The sequence below is a fragment of the Mobula hypostoma genome, chromosome 7, assembly GCF_963921235.1.
Source record: "Mobula hypostoma chromosome 7, sMobHyp1.1, whole genome shotgun sequence".
Lineage (NCBI taxonomy): Eukaryota > Metazoa > Chordata > Chondrichthyes > Myliobatiformes > Myliobatidae > Mobula > Mobula hypostoma.
Window position 1 is genome coordinate 44,762,155 of NC_086103.1, and position 21,591 is coordinate 44,783,745.

At 42.5% G+C, this 21,591-nt stretch overlaps 1 protein-coding gene across 3 annotated transcripts in view; it reads left to right on the forward strand.

Moving 5' to 3' along the window:
* The window catches only part of spock1 (SPARC (osteonectin), cwcv and kazal like domains proteoglycan 1), a 520,348-nt gene that overhangs the window by 438,942 nt on the left and 59,815 nt on the right, over positions 1-21,591 (forward strand). For all 3 annotated transcript variants that reach the window (XM_063053347.1, XM_063053348.1, XM_063053349.1), the window contains one exon: positions 4,314-4,428. In XM_063053347.1, coding sequence (XP_062909417.1) covers positions 4,314-4,428 — 115 coding nt within the window. The remainder of the gene's footprint in view (positions 1-4,313; positions 4,429-21,591) is intronic.

Consider the following 21,591-nt stretch of genomic DNA (forward strand, 5'->3'; position numbering starts at 1 on the left):
AATCCCGAGGGAAATTTGGTTTCGTTACAGCCGCACCAACCAAGAATAGAGCGTAAATATAGCAATACAAAAAACCCCAACAATCAAACAACAAAATGCAAACTATGCCAGATGGAAAATAAGTCCAGGACCAGTCTATTGGCTCAGGGTGTCTGACCCTCCACGGGAGGAGCTGCACGTTCGATGGCCACAGGCAGGAACGACCTCCCGTGCTGCCAAGTGTTGTATCACGGTGGAATGTGGCCAAAGTCCAATGGTAAAAAGTTCAATATCTAGTCTGCAAACACGTTCCTCAATCGTAATATACCCTGGATTGCACCATCCGTTGTTAACCAGATCAGTAAGCCCCCAACTCCTTTACGCTTAACGCTCTCAGTGCACTTCCAGTCAGCCGGAACGGTATTACCCACCGAACTCCTCCTCTGCTCCAAAAGTCTCTGTTGTCTCGACCCGGCCCTCTTTCCTCGGCTTTGTGATCCCCCTCTGCATCCTCTGTGTGTTTTCCTCCGGATTTCAGTAGGGGTGTCTGCCGCTCTGTTAGCTAAGCCGGCCAGGATTTGCTGGTGCGTGGAATACACAATGTGACCTTGCTTCTGTCCCACGTGTCGGGATGTAACCATTTCCAGCGCTAAAGAAAACCTAAATAAAACTCTCTCTACCAGCATGTTAGAAAGGGTGCAGCTTCGACGTGTTACCGTGAGAAAAAAAATACAAAAATAACATAAATTAAAAAGTAAGAAGAAGAAAGTAAAAGAATAGATCGGAACGGCTGTACCAGCCTGCATGCACGACCAGCGCATGCACACTTCAAATGATCATAGTTGGGAGATTAACATCCAAGGATACACATTGTATTGAAAGAACAGGCAGGTAAGCAGAGAGAGTAGTGAAAAATGAAATCAAATTCTTGGAAAGAGGTGACATATGATCAGACATGTAGAATCTTCGTGGATAGACGTAAGAAACTACAAGGGTTAAAAAGATCCAGATGGGAGTTAGAGACAAGCCTCCAAACAGCAGCCGGGGTGTGGGATGTAAATTTCAATGGGAAATAGAAAAGGCATATAAAAAGGGCAATGTAACGTAGTCATGGGGGATTTCAATATGCAGCAGATTGGGAAAATCAGTTTGGTGCTGGATCCCAAGAGAGGCAATTGTAGAATGCCTACAAGATTGCTTTTGAGAGCAGCTTGTGATTAAGTCCACTAGGGGAAAGGCAATTCTAGATTGTGTATTTTGTAATGAACTAGATTTGATTAGGCCTTCAAGAACCACAGAAGGCAACTTAAAAAAAAAAGGGGGAGAAGAAATGAAATATGAAGGTAAGCTAGCCAATAATATCAAAGACGATATTAAAAGTGTTTTCAGATATTCTGTATGAAAAGTAAAAGAGAAGCTGGTATCGATATTGGACCATTGAAGAAATTATGCTGGAGAGATAGTAATGGGTGACAAAGAAATGGCCAGCAAACTTAAGTCTTTTGCATCAGTCTTCACTGTGGAAGACACTAGCTATATGCCAGAAATTCAGGAGTGTCTGGGGCCAGAAGTGAATGTAGTTCCTATTACTATGGAGAAGGTGCTTGGGAAGCAGAAAGATCTGAAAGTAGATAGGTCACCTGGACCAGGTAGACTACACCCAGGGTTCTAAAAGAGATAGCTGATGAGATTGTGGAGGCATTAGTAGTGACCTTTCAAGAATCACTAGATTCTGGAATTGTTCTGGAAGACTGGAAATTTGCAAATGTCACTCCACTCTTTAAGAAGGGAGGGAGGCGGAAGAAGGGAAATTATAGGCCAGTTAACTAGTGTTTCAATCAATGGTTAGGAAAATGTGGGAGTCATTATAAAGGATGAGGATTCAGGATACTTGGAGGCGCTTGGGAATGTGAGCCAAAGATAGCATGGTTTCCTTAAGGGAAATCTTGCCTGACAAATGTGTTGGAATTCTTTGAGAAAATAACAAGCAGGGTAGACGATGGAGATGCTGTTTACTTGGATTTTCAGAAGGTCTTTGACATGGTACAGCACATGAGGCTGCTTAACAAGGTAAGAGCCCTTGTTATTACAGTAAAGATAAAGGCATCAATAGATTGAGTGACTGGCAGGAGGCAACGCGTCGAACAGTTTCTATTCTGGTTGGCTGCCAATGACTAGTGGTGTTTTGCAGGGGTTGATATTGGAACCACTTCTTTTCAAGTTATGTGTCAGTGATTTAGATGATAGAATTGATGTCCTTGTGACCAAATTTGCAGACAGCACAAAAATAGTTGGAGGGGCAGGTAGTGTTACGGACTGTCAGATTAGGAGACTGGGCAAAGAAGTGACAGATGGAAACTAGTGTAGGGAAGTGTATGGTCATGCACTTTGGTAGGAGGAATAAAGGCATCGATTATTTTCTAAACAGGCAGCAAGTTCAGAAATGCAATGGGACTTGGGAATCCTTGCACAGGATTTCCCAAAGGTTAACTTTCAGGCTGAGTCAGTGGTAAGGAAGGCAAATGCAATGTTAGCATTCATTTCAAGAGGACTAGAATATGGGAGCAAGGATGTGATGCTGAGTCTTTATAAGGCGTTGGTCAGACCACACTTTGAGTTTTATGAGCAGATTTGGGCCCCTATACTAAGAAGAGATTGCATTGAAGAGTGTCCAGATGAAGTTCACAAGAACAGTTCTGGGAATGAAAGGTTTAACATATGAAGAGTGTTTGATGGTTCTGGGCCTGTACTTGCTGGAGTTTAAAAGAATGAGGGTGGATCTCATTAAAACCTTTTGGTTCTGGGCCTGTACTTGCTGGAATTTAAAAGAATGGGGGGGGGGATCTCATTAAAATCTATTGAATATTGAAAGGCCTAGATGGAGTGGATGTGAAGAGGATGATTCCTATACTATGTGAGTCTAGAATAAGAGGGCACAGTTTCAGAATAAAGGGGCTTCCATTTAGAACAGAGATATGAAGGAATTTCTTTAGGTGGAGTGTGGTGAATGTGTGGAATTTATTGCCACAGACAGTTGTGGATGTCAAGTCATTGAGTATATTTAAAGTGGAAGTTGATAGGTATTTGGTTTGTAAGGGCATCAAGATTTATGGAGAGAGGGCAGGAAAATGGGGTTGAGAGGGATAATACAACCATGGTGGAATGGTGGACCATATGCAATGGGCTGAATGGCCTAGTTCTGCTTCTATATCTTATAGTCTATGATCTAGTATTCACAGTTCACAATTAATGTTGTAAAGCTAAATTCCTTGAGCACATAAAACTCCCAACTGTAAACACATCAGTTATTGATATGCTGAATGATATTATCCATCTGTTCTGCAAGTTTCCTTGAACTAAGCAATTTAAGAGTCAGCGTATCAGCCCAAATTAACCAACCCATCAGTTTACACTGTAACCTGAGCAGCGATAAAGCAGGTGCAGTGACTAGCATCTGTTTCTACACAGAGTAACTTCTACCTATGGTGCTTGATTGCAAAGCTATGTTTTAACTACAAGCTGATTACTGATTTCTGTTTACTTTTTAAAACTGAAGACTGACAGCCTTTTATGAACAGAAACTAAACTATTAGTTGGAAGTTTACTACATCTGTTTTTATATTATGTGGTACCTGCTATTTAGAGAGCAAACTTAGCTTAAAAAAAACCCAAGAAGTGAATATTTGTCACAGATGCAGCACTTCTACTAGCTGTGCAAGTGCACTGTTCTTATCTCCAAAATTAAAGTTTTCTGGAAAATAGTTCCACAACCAATTAAGTGTTTAACAAGTACTTACTTATATGTAGAGCTGGGACAAAGATGTGGCGTAGTCACGACTTCAAACTCAAATCTCACTCATCTCTGCAAGTTTCATGCAAGTATAATAATCTTATGAGGCCTCTTACTCTCATCTGTGCTGAATTTAGTCCTCTTTTAGAGCGATTTTACTTCATCCCACACCAAATATTGTCCAATTACTTCATCACCCACCCACAATGGCATTTAGCCATTCCTCAATCCTCCTTCAAGGTAAACAATACTATACCTTACTATACTGTCCCCCATTAAGGACTTCCGAAGTTGCAACTGACATTGCAACACACTGATTCTTTAATCTTTTGCTCCTGCAAGCAGTCTTGGGTTTCCCCACAGTTCAGTAGATGATGAGAGCAAAGACAGCTATGATTGAAATGAACGAAAAACCAGTCAGAACCAAGAGTTGATACCTTGTTTTGGGCAGTCTCAACTTTCTAAGCCATCTTTATATCTGTGTCAATTTGGTAAAGTCAAAATGGGTCATGCTGCATAATCTTCCCTTTACTTTTGATTGCAGTGTAAATTGGATTACCAAGCTTGTTCTTCTCATAAAACGATCACCTTGAGATGCAAAGGTCCCTGTCCTTGTCTTCCTGGCCAAGAAACTGTGAAACTGAAAACTGAAAGGACCGGTAAGTCACAAAGGTGACCACAGTAATCCAAGGTATTTGAGTTTTCAAAATGCAATTTACTTTTCAATTCAATAAGGCTTTTATGTGTCAAATAAATGATTCAAATTGATTTCTAAAATTTCTAAGGGATTATTTATAATTGGATGCTTGAAAGTAAATATAAAACTGAAGGATTGCTTTTAAATTATGAAATTAAATGGAACTTCAGGGACCTAAGTTATTTATATTATAACCATAGGACCTATGTGGCTACAACAACTGAAAAGCAATAATACTAGCCAAATAAAGTGAATCAACTTATTTTTAATTACAGGCATGCTGCTTCCATGCAAAGATAATAATCCCAGGAAGCAAATTAACCCTTTTCTGTAGTTTTCTGTGTATCATGCAAAGATAATAATCCCAGGAAGCAAATTAATCCTTTTCTGTAGTGTTCTGTGTATCACTTATCTCTGCTATCTTGGATACCGATATTACTGAGTCCCACTTTCTTGCTTCCTCCCCATAGGCCTTTGTGTTTCTTGCAGGTTTCTTTTCTATTTCTGTTTGCAAAATGTGATTTAGTATCAGTCATTGCTTGGTGCAAAGTGTTTCTATTCACAGGCCTTTTTTGGTTGAAAGTGCTTCTATTGATGATCTGTGTAAAGTAACTTTCCAGATTTCAAATATAATTTCTGCTGAAGATGAAAGTTGTCTTCTTACTAACTTGCTAAAAGTTATGTGATTTTAATAAACTTATGAGATTAATCATTTGAGATCTGCATTAAACCAAAACTGCTGCAAAACAACAAATTTCACATCATATGTCGATCATAAATCTGATTCTGATTCTCAAAGCAGTAGTTTACAAGTATCAAGTTGATTTGCAGTTTTATAAGTGTTATGTCTCTATGAATGAAAACAAAACCTTTCTTCAGATGTTCCTGCTGGTGAAAGTTGAGCACATTGGCTCTGTATTTTCAACAAATAGCAAGTTAGGAATAGAAATAGTTCATCTAATCAACTGAAAAGTTCTAATCTTAATCAAGGAAATTTTACTGAATCTACGATTGTGTTTTTTGGAATTGCTGATGGGAAGAACTGAGAAAAAAAGAATCTCCATTGATGGGTGAAGCTAGGACGGTGGAACAGGATGTAGAAAGTGGAGCCAAAAATAAGAATCATCTATACAAATTGTGGCAGTATTTTATATTCTTCTTCTGTAAATGGTAACTGATGCAAAGTCCATTGGAAATTTGAATTCTGAGTGAGTTAAATTTTTATTAAGAGATTACGAGAGATGGGGAGATGCTACATGGTTGATGCCAGGTCTCATTGAAAAACCTTAGTGACTTCAGAAGTGAAGTCACCCATATCTGATGCTGATTCTTATGTTAAAACTAGCATACCTGCCTTCTGTGTAACTATACAAGGGTATGATCCTTCAGCACAAGACAGCAGATTAAAATATATGTCTTAATGCTTCCTGAATGAATGAATGGCAGGCTAAATGACAAAATGGATTAGATTTCCTTGGCTTGCCATACTAACTTGGTCCACATGCAGAATCCCGGTTTTGCTGACCTTCCTCACTGGGTGAGGTCAAAACAGTAAGGAGCTCTCAGGTGGCAAAGTGCTGAAGTTTCAATCTCTACCTGACCTTGATGACAGTGCTGGGGAATGAGCCTCACTATATGTTAGCACTTGGGGTACTATATTTACTCTAACATAAGAATAGGACCAGGAGAGGCCATTGGGCCTGTCAGGCCTGCTTTACCATTCAATATGATCATGACAGATCAGGCCATGGACTCATCTCCTCTTTTCTGTCTTTTTCCTGTAACCCTTAATTCCCCTGCTATGCAAAATTCTGTCTAACTGTTTCTTAGATGTACTTACTGAGGTAGCCTCTACAACTTCTCTAGGCAGAGAATTCATAGATTCACTACTCTCTGTGAAAAGCTGTTTCACCTAATCTCCATCTTAAATTATTCCTGCCAATCTTGAGGCTAGGCCCTCTAGTTCTAGTCTAATTCACCAGTGGAAAAAAAAACTTTCCTGCCTTTATCTTACCTATCCCTTTCAAGATTTCATATGTTTCTATCAGATACCCTCTCATTTTTCTGAATTCCAGCAAGGATAGTCTCAGGCAACTTAATCTCTCCTCATAGGCTAACTTCCTCATCTCTAGAATAAACCTAGTTAAATTCCCCTGCACTACCTCCAAAGCCAGTATATCTTTCCTCAAGTAAGGAGACCAGAACTACATGCATTACTTCAGGTGTGGCCTCACCACTATCCTGTACGTTTGCAGCATAATCTCCCTGCTTTTAAATTCAGAACCTGTAGCTATGAAGGCCAACATTCTGTTTGTCTTCTGGATAACCAGTTGCACCAGAAAATCAACCTTTTGTGATTCATGCACAAGTACTCTGAAGTCACTCTGCGCAACAGCACGCTGCAATCTTCCACTATTTAAACAACGATCTGATCTACTTTTCCTTCAAAGTGGATGCCAATGAAGTACTCCATCTTCAAGATACTTGCCCACTCACTTAACCTATCTATAGCTCTCTGCGGACTCTCCACACACACACTTGTCTTTTCCACTCAATTTAGTGTCATCAGCAAACTTAATTATGCTAAACTTGGTCTCCTGTTACAAATCACAATCATTTGTGGACCTTGCACCAGCACCTACAGCACTCTGCTCACCAACCAGAGAAGCCCCCGTTTATCCCAACTCTCTGCCTTCTAATGCTTAACTAATCCTTCATCCATGCTAATAAATAACCCCCAAGTCCATGCTTATCTTATGGATATGTCTTCTGATATGGTCATTAGTTTTCAAGACCCACCACTGAATTCAACAATTCATTCCACATATCCATCATTCAGTTTTATTTCCAGTGTCATCTTGGACATCAGATTTCTTTCATCTCTTCTATTTTTATTTTTTGTACAACTGCCTCACTTCTTGCTTTCCTTCTGACCTATCAAAAAGGCCACCACTTTTGTGCTAAACAGGTCCCTTCCCTTTTCTGTGGAATATAAAACTTGGTTTATTCCCAATTCTGCTTTTTTTCTTCACAGATTTCCAGCATTTAATGTTCTCATTTTCAGTGTTGTATGTAAGGCTAAGGTTTTAAATATCTCTGAATTTCATAGACATTTTAAAATTATTAAAAGTGAAATGAACGTATCTAAAAAGACAAGATTATGAAAAGTAAGTAAATGTACATTAACACAGTAGAAATCATTACTTTTTTCAAGTAAGATAATCAAAAATTAACTTAGCCTCCCTTGCCACAGGCTAAAATTCACCACTTGAAATGAAAGGGGCCCGTATTTTATTGTTGGGTTGTCGTAGGATCGGAGAGGATAAAATGCAGCACATTACTGGGCGTTTCTGGGCTCCATTTCAGATTCTGGAGTTGATTGATGGTGTCATAACAGATCCCTGGGATTTACTTCCATAGAGGTTCCTTTGGGGTTTGGTCTACACTACTAAACACCCTTAAGTGAAAATGTTGTTATACTTTAAACATCTTCAAAGGAATCTCAAAGGGTTGTATCAGAAGCTCCTGAATTTCAATCCTATTTCCCTATAACTATTATACTGGATATTATCTGGATGGAATCCAATTTGTACAAAGCTAAATTTTATTATAAACGAGCAGATGTTGAATGATCTTAGCACCATGATTTGCAGTACATCTTCTGTTAATCAGAAAAATGACAAGGGTATTGAATTTAGAGCAACGCACACACAAAATGCTGGATGAACTCAGCAGGTCAGGCAGCCCCTGTGGAAATGAATAACCAGTAGATGTTTTGGACCGAGACCCTTCTTCAGGACCAAAAATTGAATTTTCAAACCTCATTAGTGCATTTTTTTTACATTTCATTAAATTAGGAGCAAAATATGTTTAAGGAGGAAATCTTAAATTGTGCCTCAGACAAGTGGTAGTGATACTAACTACTGTTAATTAGAACTTTGAAAACCTTAACTTTGTTGGGTTCTCCTGAAATGATTGTGCTTGACAATAGAAGTGTTTTGTATCATAGGACAGACTGGAACAGAGTTCCAGATTATTGTACTGTAAAACAGAATTATTGTTATAGTTGTTCATTTGAAAGGGTCCAACCTATGCTTATGGGGATAATATTGATAAGTATAATGAACAGTATGGATGAGATGGGCTGAAGAGCCTGATTGCTTCTGTACATCGCCATGACTCTATGACAGCAAGATTATCAGGGAACAAGTTTTCTTTTGTAGGTCAACAGTAGGGAGATGCAGGCTGATAAGGGCATGTGTAGAAATGTGCTAATTACCTGCACAGAACGTTATTGCCTCGAATTTCACCCTCATTCAGTGCATTATAACATTAACACTCATTCAGAAGAAATTTGCAAGTTTGAACAAAAACGTTAAAAGTACCACTGATTGTGCATGCTAGTACGAGAGGTAAGGCAGGCCTGTGTGGAGCTGGAGGCACAGTTTGCCATTGAAGTATCCTTGCTTTGCTGACCTCTAGGAAAGTGATCAGACCTTACAGAGCGTTTCTCTGTGGCAGACACTGAAAGGGGTGGTATGAAGTTGAGGGAAAGCAAAAATCTCCAGCTTGCACTATAATGCTAGATTTTATAGGTGCCACAAGTGGCCCTACGCCACAGCAAAGTGTAGACTAATCTCTTGCGGGAACGTACACCAGTCCTCAGTGGAAAGGGTGAGCAGCTTTGAATTGCTGCAGTTCAACATCTTGAAGGATCTCTTCTAGGCCCCACAATTTTTATGTCTTAGCACTGCACTGCTGCAAAACAATAATTTCACTTATTATGAGTGGTAATAAGCCTGAGTTTGATTGTGCACCAGTTTAGTCAGCTAATCACGGAAGTGGCTGCTGTGGAGATGATAACATCAGCAGGACCACAACTCATATTGCGTGAGCTACAGACACAGTGCGAGGTCCCAGGCCGATCTCCCGGTGTGGGCTATTTCATGATGTGTGCACTTATCACAGAGAGAACCAGCTTTAAAATTGGTAAATTGCTTTATTATTGTCACATGTACTGACGTACAGTGGAAAAACATTGCATGCCATCCGTACAGATCCTTTCACCACAACTGTGCACTGAGGTAGAACGAGGGAAAACAATAACAGAATTCAGAATAAAGTACTGCAGTTAGAGGGAAATACGGTCTTATAACAGTGGGATAGAAGCTATCCTTGAATCTATCTACATGCTGCCAGGCTTTTGTATCTTCTGCCCGGTGATGGAGAGTGGGGATTGGTGATAGGGAGAAGAGAGAATATCTGGGATGGGCGTGAGTGTTGATCACGTCAGCTGCTTTACTGAGGCAGCAGGAACCGTGCACAGATTGCAAGGCAGGGAGACTGTTTTGCATGATGTGCTGAGCTGCGTCCAGAACTCCGTGTGGTTTCTTGTGGTCTCGGACAGAGCAGTTGCCTTATCAAGCTGTGATGCACCTGGATAGGATGCTTTCTACGGTGAATTGATAAAAACGGCAAGTGACAGAGAGGAAATACTAAATTTCTCGAGCCTTCTGAGCAAGCAGAGGCACTGATGTGCTTCTCTGGCCGAGGTGTTCACTCCTAGGGACTTGATGTTGATGGAAATAGGAGCGAGCATACTACCACCCCTCATGAAGTCAATGGCCAGCTTCTCTGTTTTGCTTACATTGAGAAAACTGTTGTCCTCATGATGCTAGACCACTAGGCTTTCTGTCTCCCGTCTATACTCCAATGCGTAGTTATTTAAGATACAGCCCACTGCAGTGATGTCATCGACAACCCTGTATCTGCTGTTCGAGCAGAAACTGGCCATGCAGTTGTGACTGTACAGTGAGTAGGTGGCTGAGGGGCACCAATGTTGACCATGATCATGACAGAGGTGTTGCCGCCTGTCCTTATTGATTTTGGTTTGTTTGTCAAGAAGTCAAGAATCCAGTTGCAGATGGAGGTTCTGAGTTTCAGGTCTCGGAATTAAAGAAGATGAGTTTGCTTGGAGTTATAGTATCGAAGGCAGAGCTGTATTGAATTGAATTGACTTCATTTCTTTCATCCTTCTCATACATGAGGAGTAAAAATCTTTGTCTCTTTCAATATGCAATTTATAGTAATTTGTAATAAATAGTATGTACAGTAAGATGTACAACAGAACAGTCAATTTAGCTTAGAAATACAATTGTGTCAGCGTGAATTAATCAGTTTGATGGCCTGGTGGAAGAAACTGTCCCGGAGCCTGTTGGTCCTGCTTTTATGCTGCGGTACCGTCTCCCGGATGGTAGCAGCTGGAACAGTTTGTGGTTGGGATGTTTCGGGTCCCCAGTGATCCTTCGGGCCCTTTTTTATGCATCTGTCACTGTAAATGTCCTGAATAGTGGGAAGTTCAAATCTACAGATGTGCTGGGCTGTCCACACCACTCTCTGCAGAGTCCTGCAATTGAACAGGGGAGGGAACGTCGACTCAGACCATGAGAGGCCTGCGTCGGGCATTTTCATGCCTTACAAGGCACAGATTGGAAGCCTGTGTGGGGCGCCACTCTTCGCATAGACTAGAGCAATGTGATTAAGTGCCTTGCTCAAGGACACAAACATGCTGCCACAGGAGGCTTGAATTAGTGACCTTCAAATCACTAGACGAACACCTTAACCACTTGGCCTCGTGCCCAACACAAACTGTACTACAAACTGCGATTGAGGGAAGTACAGTTTCCATACCAGGCAGTGATGCAGCCAGTCAGGATGCTCTCAATTGTGCCCCTGTAGAAAGTTCTTAGGGTTTGGGGACCCATGCCGAACTTCTTCAACAGTCTGAGGTGAAAGAGGTGCTATTGTGCCTTTTTCACCACACAGCTGGTACAGTATGTACAGATCAGGTCCTTGGTGATGTGTATACCAAGGAACTTAAAGCTGTTCACCCTCTCAACCCCAGATCCACTGATGTCAATAGGAGTTAGCCTGTCTCCATTCTTCCTGCAGTCCACAACCAGCTCCTTTGTTTTTGCGACATTGAGAGAGAGATTGTTTTCTTGACGCCACTGTGTCAGGGTGATGACTTCTTCTCTGTAGGCTGCCTCATTATTATTTGAGATTAGGCCAATCAATGTAGTATTGTCAGCAAATTTAATTAGCAGATTGGAGCTGTGGGTGGCAACACAGTCATGGGTATACAGAGCGTAAAGGAGGGGGTTTAGAACACAACCCTGAAGGGCACCTGTGTTGAAGATCAGAGGAGCAGAGGCGAGGGAGCCCACTCTTACCACCTACCAACGATCTGACAGGAAGTCCAGGATCCAGCTGCACAAGGCAGGGCAAAGGCCGAGATCTCTGAGCTTCTTGTGAGCCTATAGGGAATGTCGAATGCCGAATTTAGTCCAAGAATGGCATTCTCACATGGGCATCCCCCCTCTCCAGACGTGTAAGAACAGTGTGTACAGCTGTGGCTGTTGTGTCATTTGTCATTCGATTGTGTCAGTAGGTGAATTGCAGGGGGTCCAGTGTGGGTGGCAGCATGTTACAGATGTAGTCCTTGACCAGCCTCTCAAAGCGTTTGCTTGTTATTGAGGTGAACGTGTTACCCTGGTCTTTTTAGGTACAGGAACAATGGTGGGTGTTTTGAAGCAGGAGGGCACTCTACACTGGGAGAGGGAGAGATTAAAAATGTCTGCAAACTTATCAGCCAGTAGTGCTGTGCACACCCCTAGTACCCGCCCTGGGTTACTATCCGGTCCCGCAGCCCTGCGGCTGTCCACTCGTTGGAAACACGTGCGTACTTCAGCCTTAGAGATGACCAAGGTGTAGGCCGCATCAAAGGCTCTCCTCGGGGTGGGAGGTGGGGGGTTGCTCTGTGTTGGCGACATCGAACCGAGCATGAACAAGATTTAGCTCATCTGGGGGAGAAGCAGCGATGTTGGCAGCACCACTGTGTTTAGCTTTGAAGTCTGTGATGGTGTGCAGACCTTGCCATAAGCTGCATGTGTTGTTGGTGGAAGGCTGTGTCTGGATCTGGTCCCTTTATTGTTTCGCTGCCTTGATGACCTTTCGTAGATCGTAGCTGCATTTCTTGAGTTCCTGGTGGTTACCGGTGGTGAAAGCTCTGTCTCACGTGGTCAGTGCAGCGCACACGTAACTGCTGATCCAGGGTTTCTGGTTTGGGTAGACCCTGACCAATTTTTGGGGGACAACATCCTTGATGTACTTCCAGATGAAGCTTGTAACCTCTTTGGTGAACTCGGAGACATCCTCATCATGAAAGACATGCCAGTTGACGTCGTCAAAGCAGTCCTGCAGCATGGAGACTGATTGGTCAGACCAACAGTGGACGGTTTTAACTATGACCGCCTCTTGTTTCAGCTTCTGCCTGTGCACGGGCAGAAGCAGGGTGGATGAGTGGTCAGACTTCCCAAGCGGTGGACGGAGGAGTGCCTTGTAAGCGTTGCTGAAGGGAGAGTAGCAGTGATCAAGTATGCTTTTTCCACTGAAGCAAGGGGAGAAAAAAACCAGAGGACATGGGTTAAGGGTGAGGGGGGAAAAGTTTAAAGGGAACATTAGGGGGGGCTTCTTCACACAGAGAGTGGTGGGTGTATGGAATGAGCTGCCAGACGAGGTGGTAAATGCGGGTTCTTTTTTAACATTTAAGAATAAATTGGACAGATACATGGATGGGAGGTGTATGGAGGGATATGGTCCGTGTGCAGGTCAGTGGGACTAGGCAAAAAATGGTTTGGCACAGCCAAGAAGGGCCAAAAGGCCTGTTTCTGTGCTGTAGTTTCTATGGTTTCTATGCTATCTCCCCATGTGCTCACCTGGATATGTTGACAAAACTTCGGCACGACTTTAGTCAGCGAAGCTCAGTTGAAGTCTCCAGAGGCAATGGATGCAGCCTCCGGGTGTACAGTCTTCAGGGTGCTGATGGTCTTGTACAGTTCCTTGAGAGCCAGGTCAGTATCAGCCTGTGGCGGAATATACACAGCTGTGATAATAACAGCCGTGAACCCCCTAGGCAGCCAGAAACCACTACACTGCAGCGCCAGGTATCCAGATCTGGAACAAAAGGATTTGAGAGCATGCACATTCCGGGGGTCACACAAAGCATTATTGACCATGAAGCATACCACACCTCCTTTAATCTTCCCAGAGAGGTTTTTAGACCTGTCCTCCCAGAACTGTGAACCCAGAGGGCTGCAATTAATATACAATAGTCTATTGTTTGTTTTCATGTGTGATTTGCACATAAAAGGCATGTAGAGTTCAGACCACATTATAGACTTAATGTTTTTTTAAAACGGTAATAGAGATCAATAATTTTATAATAGCTTTAGCTGTGTTAGAATTTTTTAAATGTAATCATTGTAATATAGGAGCTGCAGCAGCAAAATTGGAAAGACACATTGCAATAATGCCTGCATTATACATTTAAATGATGCTGGTTGAAGGTTGGCAAGGACCTTAGAAAGAACTCGCCAAACTGTTCTCCAAACCGCCTCCAGCATCAATATCACCCACAAGGACAAACATTTGGGACGTTACGGAAAAGTAGCATGCTGGAGCATCTGTCTAGACTTTAGATTCAAGTCCTGCCGTCAAGATTTAAGTCACAAATGCTTTACTAAGATAAAACTGGTGCTTAAATTTAGGAAACTAATTTTGAACTAACTGGAGCAGATTAGTTTCATGATTGATCTTTGAAATTATAACTTGATTATTTTCTATTATGTCTCATCAGCCAGTCGCTGACCGTCTTTGGCCAATTGACAGTGTTACGTACTCCGTAACTGGGTTGCCAAACCAGCAGAAATGGATCACTCAGTTGGAGTCTGGATTACTAGAACTAAGAAAGTTTTATTAAAGAAACAAGCAACACAGTACTCTAATCAAACGGATAATAAATGCAACAGTTCAGCAATGATAAACACACATGTACACAGAATTAGGATAACAGGATCAATCAAGCTCTATCATCGTCTAGGGGTAAATGACCAGTTTCAAAGTGACGCAAAGTTCAGTTCAATTGAATTCAGTTCAGTTCGCAGTAATCACTGCATGGGAGATGGACAGTGTGGGAGAAGGAGAGGGAGAGCAAAACAAATGAATATTCAAACGGCTTCCACACAGACCTTCGATATTCTTCGCAGTCAGCTTTCGTGCGAGCCCTTTGTGATGTCTTCTGAGGTCACCGACCGTGACCCCTCCGTTTCCAGATACGATTGTTTCTCTGCGGTGAACCTGGCACCCAGGCAAGGGCGGACACATACCAGGTTCCCGCTGATCGTGCCTTTCCACCCTGTGCGTCTATGGCTTGGTCCCGCAACCAGCCATCCAAAACTTCCCACCGACTTGTGGGAGGCGCACCACTTCCAGGGTCTCGTTACCTCGTGATGTCGTGTGTGTCTTGCCTTAGCGAACCTGCCCCTTTTTATCCCCCTGCTGGGGTATCGCCTGTCCATCACTTCAAACAGTTCAGGGTTCAAAGGGGGAGCCGATCTTGACAGCTCTCCTTCCGTTAAACTCTCCCGTCCCTTCATTAACATCTCCAAATGCTGCTCCATTGTTTTCCTTATCTCTTTTTCTCCTGAAGACAGGTGGCAGACCAACTGCTGATCCCACTGGTGCCAGCACGGGACAGCTAACATCTCAATCTATGTGTATTCTCGTCACAACAGGATGGCCCCTGCGACCAATAGCAACATTTTGCAGATAGCTCACAATACTACTAGATACTCTATTAGATATACTTCTGTACTACAGTTGGTGTAGTCTGCAGCCTATAATTTCCCTTTTAAGGGCGTACTTTTGAGCCAACAAAACAATTTGGCTCTTTTCCAGTCTCCTGGGTGATTCAGCGAACTAGACTCTCACGAGCGCAGGTACAGCTGGGGCTGCCTTCACTGGATGTGGACGCTGCGTCGAGGCCTGATAGCAAAAGACATACCTCTGGTCGGCTCCATTACTCTGTGCTGATTAAAGCGTCGAGCAAGACTAAACTCGTCGAGAAAAGGAACACAAACAAAAGGAATTCTGCAGATGCTGGAAATTCAAGCAACACACATAAAAGTTGCTGGTAAACGCAGCAGGCCAGGCAGCATCTCTAGGAAGAGGTACAGTCGACGTTTCAGGCTGAGACCCTTCATTAGGACTAACTGAAGGAAGAGTTAGTAAGAGATTTGAAAGTTGGAGGGGGAGGGGGAGATCCAAAATGATAGAAGAAGACAGGAGGGGGAGGGATGGAGCCAAGAGCTGGACAGGTGATTGACAAAGGGGATATGAGAGGATCATGGGACAGGAGGTCCGGGGAGAAGGACGGGGGGGGGGGGAACCCAGAGGATGGACAAGTGGTATAGTCAGAGGGACAGAGGGAGAAAAAGGAGAGTGAGAGAAAGAATGTGTGTATAAAAATAAATAACGGATGGGGTACGAGGGGGAGGTGGGGCATTAGCAGAAGTTAGAGAAGTCGATGTTCATGCCATCAGGTTGGAGGCTACCCAGACGGAATATAAGGTGTTGTTCCTCCAACCTGAGTGTGGCTTCATTTTTACAGTAGAGGAGGCCGTGGATATACTTGTCAGAATGGGAATGGAATGTGGAATTAAAATGTGTGGCCACTGGGAGATCCTGCTTTCTCTGGCGGACAGAGCATAGGTGTTCAGTAAAGCGGTCTCCCAGTCTGCGTCAGGTCTCGCTAATATATAGAAGGCCACATCGGGAGCACCGGACACAGTATATCACCCCAGCCGACTCACAGGTGAAGTGTCGCCTCACCTGGAAGGGCTGTTTGCGGCCCTGAGTGGTGGTAGGGGAGGAAGTGTAAGGGCATGTGTAACACTTGTTCCGCTTACAAGTTTACCTGGTCCATTTCCGACACCTCCCTCCCCTTTCTAGATCTCTCTGTCTCTGTCTCTGGAGACAGCTTATCTACTGATGTCTACTATAAGTCTACTGACTCTCACAGCTATCTGGACTATTCCTCTTCTCACCCTGTCTCTTGCAAAAATGCCATCCCCTTCTCGCAATTCCTCTGTCTCCGCCGCATGTGCTCTCAGGATGCGGCTTTTCATTCCAGGACGAGGGAGATGTCCTCCTTTTTTAAAGAAAGGGTCTTCCCTTCCTCCACTATCAACTCTGCTCTCAAACGCATCTCCCCCATTTCACATACATCTGCTCTCACTCCATCCTCCCGCCACCCCACTAGGAATAGGGTTCCCCTGGTCCTCACCTACCAGCCCACCAGCCTCCGGGTCCAACATATTATTCTCCGTAACTTCCGCCACCTCCAACGGGATCCCACCACTAAGCACATCTTTCCCTCCCCCCCCCACCCGCTTTCCGCAGGGATTGCTCCCTGCGCGACTTCCTTGTCCATTCGTCCCCATCCCTCCCCACTGATCTCCTTCCTGGCACTTATCCTTGTAAGCGGAACAAGTGCTACACATGACCTTACACTTCCTCCCTTACCATCATTCAGGGCCCCAAACAGTCCTTCCAGGTGAGGCGACACTTCACTTGTGAGTCGGCTGGGGTGATATACTGCGTCCGGTGCTCCCGATGTGGCCTTCTGTATATTGGCGAGACCCGACACAGACTGGGAGACCGCTTTGCTGAACACCTACTCTCTGTCCGCCAGAGAAAGCAGGATCTCCCAGCGGCCACACATTTTAATTCCACATCCCATTCCCATTCTGACATGTCTATCCACGGCCTCCTCTACTGTAAAGATGAAGCCACAATCAGGTTGGAGGAACAACACCTTATATTCCGTCTGGGTAGCCTCCAACCAGATGGCATGAACATCGACTTCTCTAACTTCCGCTAATGCCCCACATCCCCCTCGTACCCCATCCGTTATTTATTTATATACACACATTCTTTCTCTCACTCTCCTTTTCCTCCCTCTGCCCCTCTGACTATACCCCTTGCCCATCCTCTGGGTTTTTCCCCCCTCATCCTTCTCCTTCTCCCTGGGCCTCCTGTCCCATGATCCTCTCATATCCCTTTTGCCAATCACCTGTCCAGCTCTTGGCTCCATCCCTCCCCCTCCTGTCTTCTCCTGTCATTTTGGATCTCCCCCTCCCCCTCCCACTTTCAAATCTCTTACTAACTCTTCCTTCAGTTAGTCCTGATGAAGGGTCTCGGCCTGAAACGTCGACTGCACCTCTTCCTAGAGATGCTGCCTGGCCTGCTGCGTTCACCAGCAACTTTGATGTGTGTTGAGAAAAGGAACAGATGTTCAGCACCGTCTGCTCGTGTTTGACCAGTCTCCCTTTCTTCTCACTACTGCCCTCTGGTGGGAAGTGCAGGAGTCATAGCTCCAAGTTTGGGAGCAGTTCTTGCTCTGCAGCCATCAGGTTCCTGGACGGGCTTCACTCACCTCAGTGCTGAACGGGCTTCATAGCTGTGGGCTCACTGTCAGGGACTATGCAGTTCATGTTTATGTGTTTTCATTTACTTTATTTTACTATTTACACAATTTGTCCTCTTTTGCGAATTGGATATGTGGTGGACTTGTTGTGTGTGTTTTAGTGAATTCTATTGTGTTTCCTTGTTTTGTGAGTGCCTGTAAGAAGATAAATCTTGAGGTTGCATATACATACCTTGATAATAAATTTGAACTTTAATAAAGTTAATTCTTGTCGCTGTGCAATAATATGTACACATTACATTTTTAAACTCAAAAGCACGTAGTTCTATTTGAAAATAAGGGAGAATGTTGGAATCACTAGGGCAGAACATTTTGCCAATAAAAGCCGGTATTCAAATCTGTGTAACGAATTAACTCATTCTGATCTGCTATGATGTTATGAGCAAAATCGGTAATGCCTCAGCAACTGAAGAAATATGTTGAGATTTCTGTAAGAATGAGATGGAACCAATGACCATTTTTTACTTTTTGATGTAAATTTCCTTCTACTAATTTTCATCTTTATTCTTTTTGACTTCAGCCAACAGATGGTAGCTGCTCCCATCATCCAAAAGAACAAAATAGTCCCAGTACTTTTAGAACCAAAAATCAGTCACCAAAAGCAACTTGTTCTTTCATATGCATTTAGAATCCAGTGTCAAATTTCAAGCACACTGACGCCCAATGTTTTCCATCTATTAGGACATCAAACAGTCCCATCGTTTGGAGCAACAGCTCCCAACAGGGACTATTGTTTCTAAGGTTTATGCACTCTGGTGAAAGATCAGACAGTAAAGGTCACTCTTCTGTCATAAGTCTGTCACGGGATCATGGTCATGTAGTAAGCCTATGGTTCATGGTATTTATGCACAAAACATCTTGTAAATGGTACATGTGAGAAGACCACACCTATCAGCCCCGAACAGGACTGGCACAGGTTCCTACTTAATGCTCAATGTGTTTCATCATATCAAGAGCTACGGTCATTTCTTTTGGTAGTTTCTTTTTCTCCACAGACAACAGAAGTTCTCTATTTACATTACAAATCTGGCAGCAAATTTGAGATTGTCATGAACAGTGGCGTTGTCAGTTTATGAACCTTTAGGTCATCTCAAAAGTTCATGTGAAATGTGCATAAGCATTACTTTTCACAAAGACCTGGACAATTTCATAATCTTTTTAAGCAATTTTGGACAATTGATTAAAAAAGGTTGTGGATTCTCTGGAGACATTTTAAACCCCAGGAATGACTAGAGGATGGGTGAGTTGCTACGTTATTGATTTGTGGCTTCCCACTGAAAGTTAGCTCCAAAGCACCCTGATCTAGGTTGAAAAAGGTGTGTTTGATTTCATGCCACTGAACTACTCAATGATGGTAGAGTATTAATTTGTACAGTTTGGCGAGTACATATTGCTGCAGTTAATGTCTTAAGGAGTTGATAATAAGGTGTTTAAATTAATTTTCTTTACAGATTTAAATTAAATTTCCAGCTAGAAAAATTGGCCAGGAAAATAAAGGTGAGATTCAGCCATAATTCATTTTGATTAAAAATATGATTCCTGATCTGAGTAAAAATGCATTTAATATAAGCTGAGCTGGTCTCTCTGTTCCCTCTGGCAGATACTTGGCAGAGAGTTCTTGTTGATACAGCTTTCTCCAAATCTTGAAGGCTTTCAAATTGGTGAGATCACCTTGTCAAAGTTGTTCAACACACCAGAAAATTTTTTAAAAATACCATTTATGTGAATGATGTCCTAATTTAGAGCACCCAAAAATCCCAGAATAGTCATGTGCACAAGAAGGAGCAAGCTCCATCTCCTCTCCCATTTCCCTCCCATTCCCCTGGGAATATATCTGATTCTAACCTACTCACTGATTTTTTAATATTTTCACCTAAACCAAAACGAAAACATATTTTGCCCACCACAGTCTCAAGGAGACACTGGATTGTGTAGTGGGAGAGAGCTTAAAAGAAGCAAGTAGGAGTAGTCAGCATATTTTGCATGCCACAGTTCCTAAGAAGATATTGCATTGTGCATAGTTACACATTTGGCCAAGTCCAATAAAAAGAAATTAGTTTTAAGCAGAGCAACCATTTGTGTGAGTGGGCTGGTGTTGGAGTGGGGAATTGAAGCTGTTGTATATTTAATATTTCAGAAATAATTGAGTAATATTGTAAATATATTGTTTGATTAAGCATTATTTGTTTGTTCACACAATTCATTATGGGTTATGTGTTAAAGCACATGAATGGGATACGTTATTACACCATTGCGTCATGCTTGTGCACCTCACTAGTGTAAAAATGAAACATACACATTTATCCTGGTCTCCCTGTGTTTTCCTTTTGATTAATTTCTGGAATTACAAAACATAATAGTAACAATAAGTTTTAAAATGAACCAAAGGCGACTACATACCAGTTGAAGACCAGCGAGACGTTCAAGCAAAAAAAAATGCACAGAACATTATTTATTCGGAAGGGGAGGAAGAGATGTTCAAGGTTTTTTTAAAAAAGAGGCACAGTTCTTTACTTTCCTTCAGAAGTGGGGAGAGAAAAACAGTTGAGGTAAAAAAAAAGGCAGGAAATGGACGAAATTCACAGGTTCATAAACCAGGCCATACATAATATTAATAATTTTTTTAAAAGCAAAAATGGCTGGCTGCATATGAAAGATAGATGCCTTTGATTGCACAACAGATAACTGGATGATGTATATTAAACAAATTGAGCAGTATTGTAAAGCAAATGGAATAGTCAATAAGAAATTAGTGTAATAGGTGGAAAAGCATACATTTTGCTTAGTGGTTTGACTACTCCAACCAAACCAGCCAAAATGAACACTGCTGATATCGTGAACATAAAGCAAGAATGTTTAGAAGTGGAAACATTCTTGATTGCATAATGCTTTCGGTTTCATAAGTGGATTCCAAGGGGATGGGTGTCCAACTCAATGAACATGGCTCAGCATTGCTTATTCAGTTAAGGAGCTTACTGATGCACTGAGAAGTCATTTAGTTGAAGGAATCTTAGAAGAAAGCATTCAAAAATGGCTCCAATATGAAGCACAACTTACATTTAAAAGAACAGTTGAAATCACTGTTTCAATGTAAACAACACAGAGCGACGCAATTGAATTGCAATCAGGAATAAAAGTGAGCATAAACAAAATTGCAATGTCTAAGCAGACACCGGCCTGGCCAAACAAATTGTGTTACCGTTGTGGCAGGGGCTCACATACACCAGACCAATGTAGATTTAAAGGCAAAATGCTGAAAATGCAACAAAGTAGTACACATATAAAGAGCATGTCAGGCAGACAGAAATAAATGGACTGCACAGGGTAGAGAAAAGATAAAAAGTCAAACTGTAACCCCGCTTTTTAAAAAAGGAGGGAGAGAGAAACTGGGGAATTATAGACCGGTTAGCCTAACATCAGTGGTGAGGAAAATGCTAGAGTCTGTTATCAAAGATGTGATAACAGCACATTTGGAAAGCGGTGAAATCATCGGACAAAGTCAGCATGGATTTGTGAAAGGAAAATCATGTCTGCGAATCTCATAGAAGTTTTTTGAGGATGTAACTAGTAGAGTGAATAGGGGAGAACCAATGGATGTGGTATATTTGGATTTTCAAAAGGCTTTTGACAAGGTCCCACGCAGGAGATTAGTGTGCAAACTTAAAGCACACGGTATTGGGGGTATGGTATTGATGTGGATAGAGAATTGGTTAGCAGACAGGAAGCAAAGAGTGGGAA